The sequence below is a fragment of the Eptesicus fuscus genome, chromosome 6 (genome assembly GCF_027574615.1).
Source record: "Eptesicus fuscus isolate TK198812 chromosome 6, DD_ASM_mEF_20220401, whole genome shotgun sequence".
Classification (NCBI taxonomy): Eukaryota; Metazoa; Chordata; class Mammalia; order Chiroptera; family Vespertilionidae; genus Eptesicus; species Eptesicus fuscus.
Window position 1 is genome coordinate 106732681 of NC_072478.1, and position 12738 is coordinate 106745418.

The 12738-nt window shown below is 64.7% G+C and overlaps 1 protein-coding gene across 1 annotated transcript in view; it reads right to left on the reverse strand.

The window, feature by feature from the left end:
* Positions 1-12738, reverse strand: part of SDK1 (sidekick cell adhesion molecule 1) — a 190626-nt gene that overhangs the window by 114523 nt on the left and 63365 nt on the right. Inside the window, exons 3-4 of the mRNA XM_054716758.1 lie at positions 3163-3274; positions 2433-2623 (exon numbers count right to left, since the gene is read on the reverse strand). Coding sequence (XP_054572733.1) covers positions 2433-2623; positions 3163-3274 — 303 coding nt within the window. The remainder of the gene's footprint in view (positions 1-2432; positions 2624-3162; positions 3275-12738) is intronic.

A 12738-nucleotide genomic window follows, 5' to 3' on the forward strand; every position in this document is an offset into this window, starting at 1 on the left:
GCTGGTGGGAGCCCTCGGGCGCGGGGTGCGTTCACGCCGCGGCGAACAGGATGAGGCGGGACCCAGGCTGCCCTCTGGGCGCTGCGAAATCTCCCCCTCGTGTCCAGGGGCCGGCCGGTCTGCGTGGCGGGCGCGTGGCAGTCACGTTTAGGCCACGGGCCACGTGCTAGTGACGGAAGGCAGGTGCCGCGCTCCAGGCCCTTTCAGGCGGTGTTGCGCCTCCGCTAACCGGTGAACAACAGCCTCCACTCCGACTTCCTCCGCACGTGGCCCGCGGCGCGGTGTGTCACCGAGGGGCCACGGCTCTCGGAAGGGCTCCTGCACATTCGCTCTCCTGGGGCCTCCCCTTTGCCCCCAGAGGAGGGAAGGGGTAGGGGGTCCCCTCCCTGGAGCAGGCGGCATGGCCACTCTCTGCAGGGCAGGCCGCTACGACAGGGCCCGGCGCGCAGGAGCAGGGGCGGCGGGCTGGGCCGATGGGAGGAGGGCCGCCCTCGCCCTGGCCGGGCCATCGGTCACAGTCTGAACGTCACCGAGTTCCCCTCGCCGCGTGGGAGGCCACGTCCCGACCCGCCACCCTCCAGCGCTCAGAGCAGCGGATGCCGCGTCCCCTCTGCTCCCGGCCAGGCCGGCACGGGGCTCGCGCTCTTACATTCGATGGAAGGCAGCACCGGACACCTTCTGCCTGTCTTCTGGTCCAGAAACAACAGCAACAGAACCAGCTCTGAGCCCTGACATGACAGATGCGAGCCACGGGGAGCCTGGGCCGAGGCCACACAGGGAGGTGACCTCCCGACAGGCCTCCTGCTGCGGCCCAGGCTGGGTCAGAGGCTCAGACCGGCTCTTGGGTTCGTGATTTTCTTGGCAAAGAAAGCAGGATACGCTTGGGAGGTGGAATCAAGGTCACCTCCCTGCCCCGGGTTAAAGGTGAAGCTGGGGTGTGTGACTGCTCTGTCCCAGGGAAGGCGTGGGCCGCACCCAGGCCCAGTGCTGTCCCGGGGGGAGCCTTACCTGTGATGGGAGGAGGGTTACTGTGGTGGGAGGAGGGTTACTGTGGTGGGAGGAGGGTTACTGTGATGGGGAGGAGGGTTACCTGTGATGGGGAGGAGGGGTTACTGTGATGGGGAGGAGGGGTTACTGTGACGGGAGGAGGGTTACTGTGGCGGGAGGAGGGTTACTGTGGTGGGAGGAGGGTTACTGTGATGGGGAGGAGGGTTACTGTGGTGGGAGGAGGGTTACTGTGGTGGGAGGAGGGTTACTGTGACGGGAGGAGGGTTACTGTGACGGGAGGAGGGTTACTGTGGTGGGAGGAGGGTTACTGTGACGGGAGGAGGGTTACTGTGATGGGAGGAGGGTTACTGTGATGGGAGGAGGGTTACTGTGATGGGAGGAGGGTTACTGTGGCGGGAGGAGGGTTACTGTGACGGGAGGAGGGTTACCTGTGATGGGGAGGAGGGTTACTGTGGTGGGAGGAGGGTTACTGTGATGGGAGGAGGGTTACTGTGATGGGGAGGAGGGTTACTGTGACGGGAGGAGGGTTACTGTGGTGGGAGGAGGGTTACCTGTGATGGGGAGGAGGGTTACTGTGACGGGAGGAGGGTTACTGTGGTAGGAGGAGGGTTACTGTGGTGGGAGGAGGGTTACTGTGGTGGGAGGAGGGTTACTGTGGTGGGAGGAGGGTTACTGTGGTGGGAGGAGGGTTACTGTGATGGGGAGGAGGGTTACCTGTGATGGGGTGGAGGGTTACTGTGACGGGAGGAGGGTTACTGTGGTGGGAGGAGGGTTACCTGTGATGGGGAGGAGGGTTACTGTGATGGGAGGAGGGTTACTGTGGTGGGAGGAGGGTTACTGTGGTGGGAGGAGGGTTACTGTGACGGGAGGAGGGTTACTGTGATGGGGAGGAGGGGTTACCGTGATGGGGAGGAGGGGTTACTGTGACGGGAGGAGGGTTACCGTGGGGGGAGGAGGGTTACTGTGATGGGGAGGAGGGTTACTGTGGTGGGAGGAGGGTTACTGTGATGGGAGGAGGGTTACTGTGATGGGGAGGAGGGTTACTGTGACGGGAGGAGGGTTACTGTGGTGGGAGGAGGGTTACTGTGATGGGAGGAGGGTTACTGTGACGGGAGGAGGGTTACTGTGACGGGAGGAGGGTTACTGTGACGGGAGGAGGGTTACTGTGGTGGGAGGAGGGTTACTGTGACGGGAGGAGGGTTACTGTGACGGGAGGAGGGTTACTGTGGTGGGAGGAGGGTTACTGTGATGGGAGGAGGGTTACTGTGGGGGAGGAGGGTTACTGTAATGGGGAGGAGGGTTACTGTGGTGGGAGGAGGGTTACTGTGACGGGAGGAGGGTTACTGTGGCGGGAGGAGGGTTACTGTGACGGGAGGAGGGTTACTGTGGTGGGAGGAGGGTTACTGTGGGGGGAGGAGGGTTACCTGTGATGGAGAGGAAGGCCTTGGCTCGGGCTGGTTCGGCCGTGCCCCCGGCCAGCGCCGCCTCGCAGACGTACTCGCCAGTGTCCGTGGACGTGGGGGTGCTGATGGCCAGGCGCCTCCCGAAGCTGCGGAGCCCGCTGGTGAGTGTCACCCCGTTCCTCTTCCAGCTCACACGCAGCTCCTCCAGGGGCCTGGAGAGTGAGGGCATCCGTGAGGGACCGTGAGTCCGTGAGGTGGTGACAGCAGCTCGGGCCGGGCAGGAGCCTGATGGGCCCGTTCTGCAGGCCGCTGGGGGACAGCGGATCCTGAACCATCGGACGCCCCTCTCCCCTCACGCTCCGCTCAGCGACGCTCTGCTCGGGCTGCTGAGCAAGGACAGCTAATTGGGCCACAACGGCCCGTGAGCGCTAATGGCTCCATTGCTCAGGGTGAGAAGGCGGAGAGTAAGTGCTGCTGGGGGCTCGGCCCCGGGGGAGCTGTGGCCCCGGGAACTCTGTCCTGGAGCGAGGACACCTGGGACTAGAGAGGGGCGGCCTCTCCCTCCTCAGCCAGACCGAGGAGCCCCTCCCGGCCCCGCAGCTCCAGAGAAGTATGTTCTGTGACCAGGGAGGCCTGGGGTGCTCCCGGCCCAGCTGCGCCAACAGGACGCCGTGGCGGGGAGCTCGCCCCCCTGGGAGGGTCTCGGTGCTGTCACTGCGGGTGAGCGTCCCGTGGTGGGCCGGCCACGTACCTGGCATTCGCTATGCACTCCAGGGTGACCTCGCTGGACCCGGCCACCACGCTGCGGTTGCCCGGGGCGATCACGATGACGGGGGCCATGGCTTCGGGCGCAGCGCCGTCCCCTGTGGCGACAAAGCACAAGCCACGAGCGCTCCTGAGTACAGGGGTGAGGACCGGAACCGGCCACCGAGAGGTACTGGCGGGCTCCGGTGGGACGCCCGGATCTCATGCCCCATCGTGACCCCCGGTGGGGAGGCCTGGGGGGCCCTGCCCCTGGCAGGTGCTTGGAGCCTGGGGGGGGGGGTCCCCAGCCCATAGCCTTACACACCCGTCCTGACGGGATCGGGGCTGGAGCCTGCGCTGGGGCTGCGGACCCCGCGGGTCGGATCGGGCTTCTGCCCGCTGAGCTTCCCCAGGTGCCTGCTGCTTTACGCGCCTTTAATTGGTTTACGACTTTGCTTCTGGAGTCACCTGTCTGCCCACCGTTTTACCGTCTGTTCCGTTCCACAAACCGTCCGCGCCAGGCACCCGCTGGGCGCTGTCAGGCAGAGCGGCCCCCAGCACAGCCCGCGGACAGAGCGCCGGCCGGTTACTCGGCCAAGCCCCTCCCGAGAGCACCCTGGACCGTCCCTGCGAGCGGCCCGATGAGCGGTTCTGCTCAGACTTCTCCTGACAAGGGAGGAAAGAATGACACATTTTTGCCACTTTTCTCTGAAGTACATGTAATATCCACATTAAAGTGCTCACGGCACACTTTACTGCCGTGTATTTAGGGGAAATGAAGACCGATCCAACGTTTCTAGAACAGGAATTTCAATTTAAGGGCGGAGACGGGAGAGCCTGGAAACCAAAACATGGAAATGCGAACAAAAGCCTTTCGTCTAGTGCTTCGGAGGGCAGGCGGGCACGCGAGGGCGCTGGCCCTGGGCTGGCAGAGCCAGCAAATGCGTTTTGTAAAGGTCTCTGCCCTGAGCACACGGGCGTGACGCCGAGTCTCACGTGTCCGTGGGGTCCCGGAACGCTGCCTCCCCGCACCCTGCAGCTCCCTGGGGGCGTGGCCTCCAGGGCCTCCGGGGAGACAGGGCAGGGACGGTGGCGGCTGCCAGGCTTCTAGGCGATGCCGTTGGCACAGTCGCAATGGGACGAAGGACAGAGCTGATGGCAGCCAGGTTAACGGCCGCCGTCACCTGTGAGTGGCCGAGGAGGAGCCACGACCTGAGGAGCTGCTACCTGCAATGGCTCTGCGACGTGCGGGGCAGGAGAGCGGAGTGCGGAGGGGGCCGCGGCATTGATCGCTGCTCGGCCGCGGCCCGGAGGAAGCCTGCTCAGCACTGGCCGCTGCCCTGGGGGCCGGACCCCTGGCCGCTCAGCCTCGACGGCACGCTGACCCTGAGGAACGGGCCCAAGGCCAGTGCCAGTCCGGCAGGGACATGTGGGACACGCGAGTGGGCCGCCAGGGAGTCGCCACGGCGATGGGAGTCGGGGTCCCCCACTGTGACTGCTCTGGGCGGTAACTGCTCTGTGCCCCACGTTCGCAGTACAAGTGCGGTTTCGGGCCCCTCGCCCTGTGGGGTCCGCAGGGCATGTCACGCGCCCGCCTGGCTCGGGGCTGGTAAATGTCAGCTGTTCGCAAACTCCCGACCTCCCGACCTCCCGCCCGCCGCCTGTGCTCGCCAGTGAGGCATGACCCGCACGTGACATGCGTCGGAGGCGCAGGTGAGGAGGTGCGGGTGGAAATGTCACCGTTCCCAAAGCGGGTGTTGGGGACACACACAGGGTCGCTGGGAAGGTGGCCTTGACTGCGGGCCACTCTCTGGGCACAAGCAGAGCGAGGGCTTCTGTGTGGTCTGGGCCTGCGGCCGCACCCGGCCCTCCCCGCAGCACGGACGCGCTCACCACAGAGCTCGCTGCCGGGCCTCCCGCGCCGACCGTGGTTTCCAGATGCAGCCAGACCCGTATGTGCACGTGGACTAAAGAGCAGCACAGCGAGGCTCAGGGACATGCCCCACCCCCCTCTGGGAACCTCCCGGGAACCCCACCCCCCGGGAACCTGCAGCTTCACCTCGGCCCGTGGGCAGCTCACTGCCTCCCGCAGGGACCCGCGTCCCAGGGTGCAGAGCCCTCTCCGGGGCCACTCGTGCTCGGTGGGCGTCCGGCCCGCCTGTCTGTCTGTCCACTGCAGGGGCTGACACTGCAAACAGCAGACGGGCGGGAGCAGGCAGTGCAGTCCACACGGTTAATCACCCCCATTTGCAGCTCCGGCCCCTCCGTGACCAAGTCCGCGCCCGGCGTCCCCACGGTCAGGCCTCCATCCAGGGCTGCCTTCCAGACACGGCTCCCCTCCGCCTGTCGCCTCCCCTCCTCTGTCACGTGGGCCCAGTCTCTGCCTCCTCGAGTGCTTGTCGGTGGTTTTACTTCTTTTCCTGGTGGACGCGATCATGGGGGTGCATTCCTCACGCGCCACGCGGGCGTGCCTCCCACAGTGTGCTCCCACGGTCAGTCTGGGAAGGAAGCTGCGGAGACGCCGCCGAGGCAGCCTTAGAACAAGCGCGGCTCTTCATTCCGCCGTCCCCTAGGATTTACGACCCGATGAGCACTCCACCAATCTCAGTGATGGCGCAATTCTTCACCCATCTCCTGCAGTAACGAGTCACTCCCACCTCCACCGGAAATACTGCCCTCTCCTTCACTGCTCCGCATTAAAAAGCAGTTCTAAAATCCCAAATGTCACCGGATTAGGAATTATTTCCAAGAGGAAGGAAGACAGAGTGGGAAGAGGGAAGGGGCGGTGTTTACCAAGCCCCGCACGGCACCGGGACCTGGTGCTGAGCGGGCCCCTCTACAGACGCCAGCCGCCGCAGCGAACCGCAGCCAACCCGATATCGATTCTCTTCTGAGAACACCGAGGCCCAGGGTCACATGACTCGGGGTGAGAGCGGGTTTGGGCACAGGAGAGCCGGGGCCCGAAGTTCAGAGTCCCGCTTTCCCCGGTGCCGCCACCTCCTCCGAGCGCTGCCGGGGTCCGTTCACCAGAAACCACATGACCGGGAGCGCCCCTCCCAGCGGTTCCGGGACCGAGGCTTCACTGCGGCCTTTCCAGCCGATCACTGCCCGGGGGGCTGGGCGGCAGGAGGTGAAGAAATCGAGTGGGAAGAGATTTGGGCGGAGGCAGCAACACACGCCAGGGAGCTCCCGGGGGAGGCAGGGGCCTGGGACGGCCTCGCTGCAGCTCTGAGAACAAACGATCCCGCAGAGGGGGGGCCCCCCGTCCACACCCAACCCCCCCGCCCCCCGCCCAGTCCTGGTGCCGAGGCTCCGCGGCAGCAGGTGTCCCGGCTGCACTTAATTAGAAAGTCCCTTAAAGACGCCGGAGTGTCTCCAGCAGAAGACGAGGCTCCCGTCTGCACGGCTGAGCTGTGGGCCCAGCGGGAGAATGGACCACGGAGACGCCGTTCCCCGGCGAGAGCATCATGGTGACCCGGAGGCGCAGCAGGGACACAGGAGGGCGGGAGGTGGCGGGCGACCTTACGGGAAGCGAGGATGGACACCAGCCTCGTGGCTCTCGGGGCGCCGGGCATCCAGGCCCAGGGAGCTGGGGCGCGGGGCGGAGGAGCCGAGGAGGCGGACTGCCGGCGCTGCCCGGGCTCCTCTCTCCTGCCGGGCGGTGTCGGCCACGTGGCTGCTCCTCTCAGGACACGTGACCATGAACGCGGGACCCTGAGGAGGCCTGCCGTCCATTCACAGCTCAGAACCCACACGTGGGGCCCTGACCCCATACACACCCCAAACTCTCTGTTACAAACACCCAGTGCACCGCGGAGGGCCCCACGTGTGTATCCCCCAGTGTACCCCACGGAGGGCCCCCCAGTGTACCGCGAGGCCCTGGTGGAGCGGCGCAGGACCGGGTCACCTTTTGCTGCGCTCTGCAGCCCGGCCTCCGCACGCAGGCGCCTGCGCCCCACAATGGAAGTGCCGAGTGACTGGCCGGCCTTTTGTGACTCCTGACAACCCGCACCCCCCCCCCCCCCCCACACCCCCCCCAGCGAGGTGCTGCTGCTCTGTAGCGACGGCGAGCGGAGCCTGCGGCCTTCCCTGCACCATCAATGCCGGGCAGGGGGCGGGGTGCTGGCCTCGTGCAGCCCGGGGGGGGGGTGGGGGTGGGAATGACTGCTTCCTCGTGGGAACCCGCCCCAGCGGAAGGTGTGAAGGCCGCGGGCAGACCGGCTCACCCCCAGCTCCGGCTCCGGCTCCACAGGTGCTTTCCCAGGCAGAACGGGCCCTTTTAACAGGCCCTTTATCGTGAAAACGGACACAAACAACGCGATTCTCCTCCGATCAGAAACATCTTGTTGCTAAACAGGAGGTTCCTCCAGCCGTTTAACAAACAGTCTTTGTGATTTCGGAGAGGAAGGGAGAGGGAGGAGAGAGAGGAGCATCAGTGACGAGGGGGAACCCTGGAGCGGCCGCCTCCCGCACGGCCTCACCGGGGATGGAGCCGCGGCCCGGCAGGTGCCCGGACCGAATGGACCAGGACCTCCCAGTTCCCAGGCCGGCGCTCAGCCCGGAGCCACGCCGGCGGGTCTCCGCGCTTCCTGTCCGCCGCCCAGCGGGAGGGAGGGAACGCGCAGTGTCTCCCTTTCCGTTTTATCTCCACACGCGCCTCCATTTTTTATCTCAATCCGCTTCTGGACTTTTCTATTGACAGGAGCCGATAAATAAAATAATGTGACAGTTTGACAAACAGTCCAGCAGTTTCTTTTCTTCTCATTTATAACACATTTGAAAACTCGTACATTTGGAAACGAATGGGACGTAGCAGAGAATGCATTTCCATCGGCTTTTCCCCGGGCGGAGGGGTGAACGTGACGAACGGCAGCCCACAGCGGCGGGTTTATTCATTTGGGGGCGCGCACACGGTAGCCACGGGGCAGGCGTGCGGATCCGGGACACGGGACGGCTGATGGAGGATGATGTTCCCTGGCGCAGAGGGCCACGCGCTTCCCATTCACACACGTGAGCGCGCTGTCTGCCCGTGACTGGGGGGAGAGCCGCGGCCGGCGAGGAGCGGGCCTGGTGCGGGGGGGCGGGCTGCGGTGAGAGGGACTGGTCATCAGGTCAGGTCAGTCTTCCGAACGGCTCTAAAGTCACTGCGCCCGGCGCTGGGGGGCGGGATGGGAGAGCCAGAGAGGGGAAAGCAGGAGGCGGGGGAGAGACTCCGAGGCACAGTCCTGTCACTTCCGGTGCCAATAACAGACGCCCCGAACAACTGTGCCAAGCACGCACATCTGGGCGTGGAGCCCAACACACCAGGCAAGTGGGGCCCAGCCCCTCCCCGGCCCGAGGCCCTCAGTGAGGACAGCGGGACCCTGAGGGAGCCTGGCGGGCCTCCACCCGAGCTGAGGGCTCCGTGGCCCAGGACACACCGAATGCCCAGAGGCTCCACGGAGGCCGGTGGGCGGAGCAGCACTCATCCAGCCAGCGAGCGGAGGGAGGGGCCAGAACACGCGGCCTGGGAAGGGCCCACGGCCGTCGTGTGGGATGCAGGCTGCACTGACCAGCAGCGTGTCCTCAAAGCAACACGGAGCCGCCCCCTCCAGACGAGGCCCTGAGCACCCACCGGGCCCGCCCACTGTCAGCTCTTTGGAGGGTGTGGCACCCACACACCCGGGAGCCTGGGCGCACAGCCCGCCTCGCAGCTGCCTGGCAAACGGGATGCACCTGCTTACCTCCCGGTGTGTGTGGGGGGGGTTGCCACCGCTTCTCCCCACAGGCTTGCACAGAGAGGGCAGCGCTCTGCTCCCGGGACACGCATGGGGCTACGTGCCAGGCGCAAACCTGGCCCAAAAACCAGGTGTTCTTTACGGAGCGTGCGACTCCCTAACAGGATCTGTGACTAAAAAGGTACCTTTAACACACGAAACACATCAAACCAAGAGAGAAGTCCAATCCGAGTCCCCGGGGCAGACAGAAGCACCCTCACCCCGGCCGGAGCACCGGAGAGAGGGCAGGGACGCGAGGCGGCAGAGACAGGAGAGAGAGGGCAGGGACGCAGGCGGCAGAGACAGGAGAGAGAGGGCAGGGACGCGAGGCGGCAGAGACAGGAGAGAGAGGGCAGGGACGCGAGGCGACAGAGACAGGAGAGAGAGGGCAGGGACGCAGGCGGCAGAGACAGGAGAGAGAGGGCAGGGACGCGAGGCGACAGAGACAGGAGAGAGAGGGCAGGGACGCGAGGCGACAGAGACAGGAGAGAGGGCAGGGACGCGAGGCGGCAGACAAAGGGCGCAGCGTGTTGGCAGAACTTGTCTTCGTCACAACGGGGCCGCCGCCGTCAGGGGCCGTGAGGGTCTTAGAGAACCAGACGGCACGGACGCTGTTGCTCTTGCCACAGATGCCGCCGCCGTTCAACGCCGGGACAGAAATCCTGGCACCCAAGCTCAAGGGAAGGTCCCGCTGGTTCTGAAGAAGCCGGGGCGGGGGGGGGGGGCACACTGCTGGGGGCACAGGGCCTGCTCTGTGAGGACCGCCTGATTGGAACCACGGAAAACTGGGAGCTCTGTATGCACCTCCCCGCCGTGTGCGGGCGCAAAGCGCCGAGGGGCCAATGTCCCGAGACCAGGTTTCTCGAGGTTCCGCGTCCTTCCCAGAAGGGGGTCCAGGCCAACAGGTGACCCTCTCCCCATTATCTCACACAAGCCTGACCCCGAAGTAACACCAGAGCTTTGAGTGAGAACCCAGCACCAAACACCCCCATCTACACGTCTGGGGTTTCACAGACTGACTTGCAGAGCAGAAGGAAGTGCTCGTCCATCACATGGCGTTTCTTACGAATTCCCAGCAAACGCAGATGTTCCTACAAGTATGCTGACATGACGGACACTTCCTCTGCCGCCTTTGGGGTACCGAGTTCTTGGTAACTTCACCTCAGAGGGGCATGCGCTGGGACAGCCGGGCGGGCAGGGTTTCTCTCCCAGCCTTCCGGAAGCACCTGATCCCCAAGCAATGAGCAGCCCGCAGCCAGCTCCACAGATAACCAGGTCCGTCACCCATAAGCCTTTCAAAGTCATATCAGGGACAGGGCAGCACTCCGTCTGCAGACACCAGCAGCAAGGAACCGTGCCCTCCGGAGGGTGGGGCGGGACCCTTAGCCACCTCTACCTGCGCCCTCAACACCGTGCAGGGCTCAGCCTGAGTGCAGAGCCTGGCCCTCGGGCTCAGCACACCTGGCTGCAGAGCAGTGCCACACCCCACCTGAGCACATAGGTCACACCCCTCTGAGCGCACAGGCCACACCCCTCTGAGCACACAGGCCACACCCCTCTGAGCGCACAGGCCACACCCCTCTGAGCACACAGGCCACACCCCTCTGAGCACACAGGCCACACCCCTCTGAGCGCACAGGCCACACCCCACCTGAGCACACAGGCCACACCCCACCTGAGCACACAGGCCACACCCCTCTGAGCGCACAGGCCACACCCCTCTGAGCGCACAGGCCACACCCCTCTGAGCGCACAGGCCACACCCCTCTGAGCGCACAGGCCACACCCCTCTGAGCACACAGGCCACACCCCTCTGAGCGCACAGGCCACACCCCTCTGAGCGCACAGGCCACACCCCTCTGAGCACACAGGCCACACCCCTCTGAGCGCACAGGCCACACCCCTCTGAGCGCACAGGCCACACCCCTCTGAGCGCACAGGCCACACCCCACCTGAGCACACAGGCCACACCCCTCTGAGCACACAGGCCACACCCCTCTGAGCACACAGGCCACACCCCACCTGAGCACACAGGCCACACCCCACCTGAGCACACAGGCCACACCCCACCTGAGCACACAGGCCACACCCCTCTGAGCACACAGGCCACGCCCCCTCTGAGCACACAGGCCACACCCCTCTGAGCACACAGGCCACACCCCTCTGAGCACACAGGCCACACCCCTCTGAGCACACAGGCCACACCCCTCTGAGCACACAGGCCATGCCCCTCTGCACACACAGGCCACGCCTCCATGAGCGCAAGGCCACGCCCCTCTGAGCACACAGGCCATGCCCTCTGAGCACACAGGTCACACCTCACCTGAGCACACAGGCCACGCCCCCTCTGAGCACACAGGTGAAGCCCCTCTGTACACACAGACCACACCCCCTCTGAGCACACAGGCCACGCCCCTCTGAGCACACAGGCCACACCCCTCTGAGCACACAGGCCACACCCCACCTGAGCACACAGGCACACCCTCTGAGCACACAGGCCATGCCCCTCTGAGCACACAGGCCATGCCCCTCTGAGCACACAGGCCACGCCCCTCTGAGCACACAGGCCATGCCCCTCTGAGCACACAGGCCACGCCCCCTCTGAGCACACAGGCCACGCCCCTCTGAGCACACAGGCCACACCCCTCTGAGCACACAGGCCACGCCCCTCTGAGCACACAGGCCACGCCTCCATGTGGATGCACAGGCCACACTGCAGTGGGGGTTTTGACTTTTCCTTTGGCCTCTCTCACTCCCACTCGGGCGCCTGCTTTCTCCCCGTCCATCCTGGGGGACGCGGTGGGCCACTGTCCTTGGCGAGGAGCACAGCGAACAAGGCCACAGAAGGAGCCAGGGCACAGGCGGTGAGCGTGAAGAGTGAGGAGCCGCTGAACCTCTGCTGTTTGTTGGAGGTTGCTTTATGAGAATCACCCCGGGGGTCACAGCAGAGGCACAAACAAATCAGGAAATCTGAAGAGAGAAAATCTCTCTCCCGTCTGCCCGAGCTCCTTTAAATGAACGCCGCGGGTCCCGCAGGGCGGGAATGAGTCCTCAGCCGGAACAAGACATTTTCTGCTCTGACCCCAGGTTATCTGTTTAAACCAACTGATTCTCTACCCAGCCTGCTGCGAAGCAGGCTCCTTAAAAAAATGCCAACTCAATCTCATTTATATTTTGCTCTGAAATCAGCACCAACAATAAATCTCAGGTTGGTGACAGAGAGGATGAGCACAGAAGGCAGGAAGTGGATATAAATGAGCCCCAACGCGGCTGCGATCCCTCCCAGGACACACGCGTGCACCCCCAGAGCAGGGCGGGCGTGTGCTGCTGGTAGGACAGGAAAGCGCCCACACAGACGGGAAGGCAGGTGGGTAGAGATCCGTCCTCATCCCCTCTGTGGGGTGTTCACACGTGTGAGGGAGGAGGCTGGGCAGGGGGGCTCCTTACAATGTGCCGTCGACGCCGACTCAGCACACCCGGACCTCGCACATCGCGACTCCCACGTGGATGCTGAGCGCACACCTCACACTCTCGGCACACTGCTGTCATTTATTTACTTATTAAATGTTGTCATTGATTTTCCAGAGAGAGGAAGGGAGAGGGAAAGGGAGCTAGAAACATCGATGAGAAACATCAACATCGACCGGCTGCCTCCTGCACGACTCCTGCCGGGGACTGAGCAGCAACCCAGGCATGTGCCCTGACGGGGAATCGAGCCGTGACCTCCTGGTCCCTGGGCGGGCGCTCACCACTGAGCCGCGCCGCCGGGCGACGCCGCGGTTTGAAGCAGCCTGGGGTGGCTGCCGGTGAGGCAGCAGGAGAGGAGA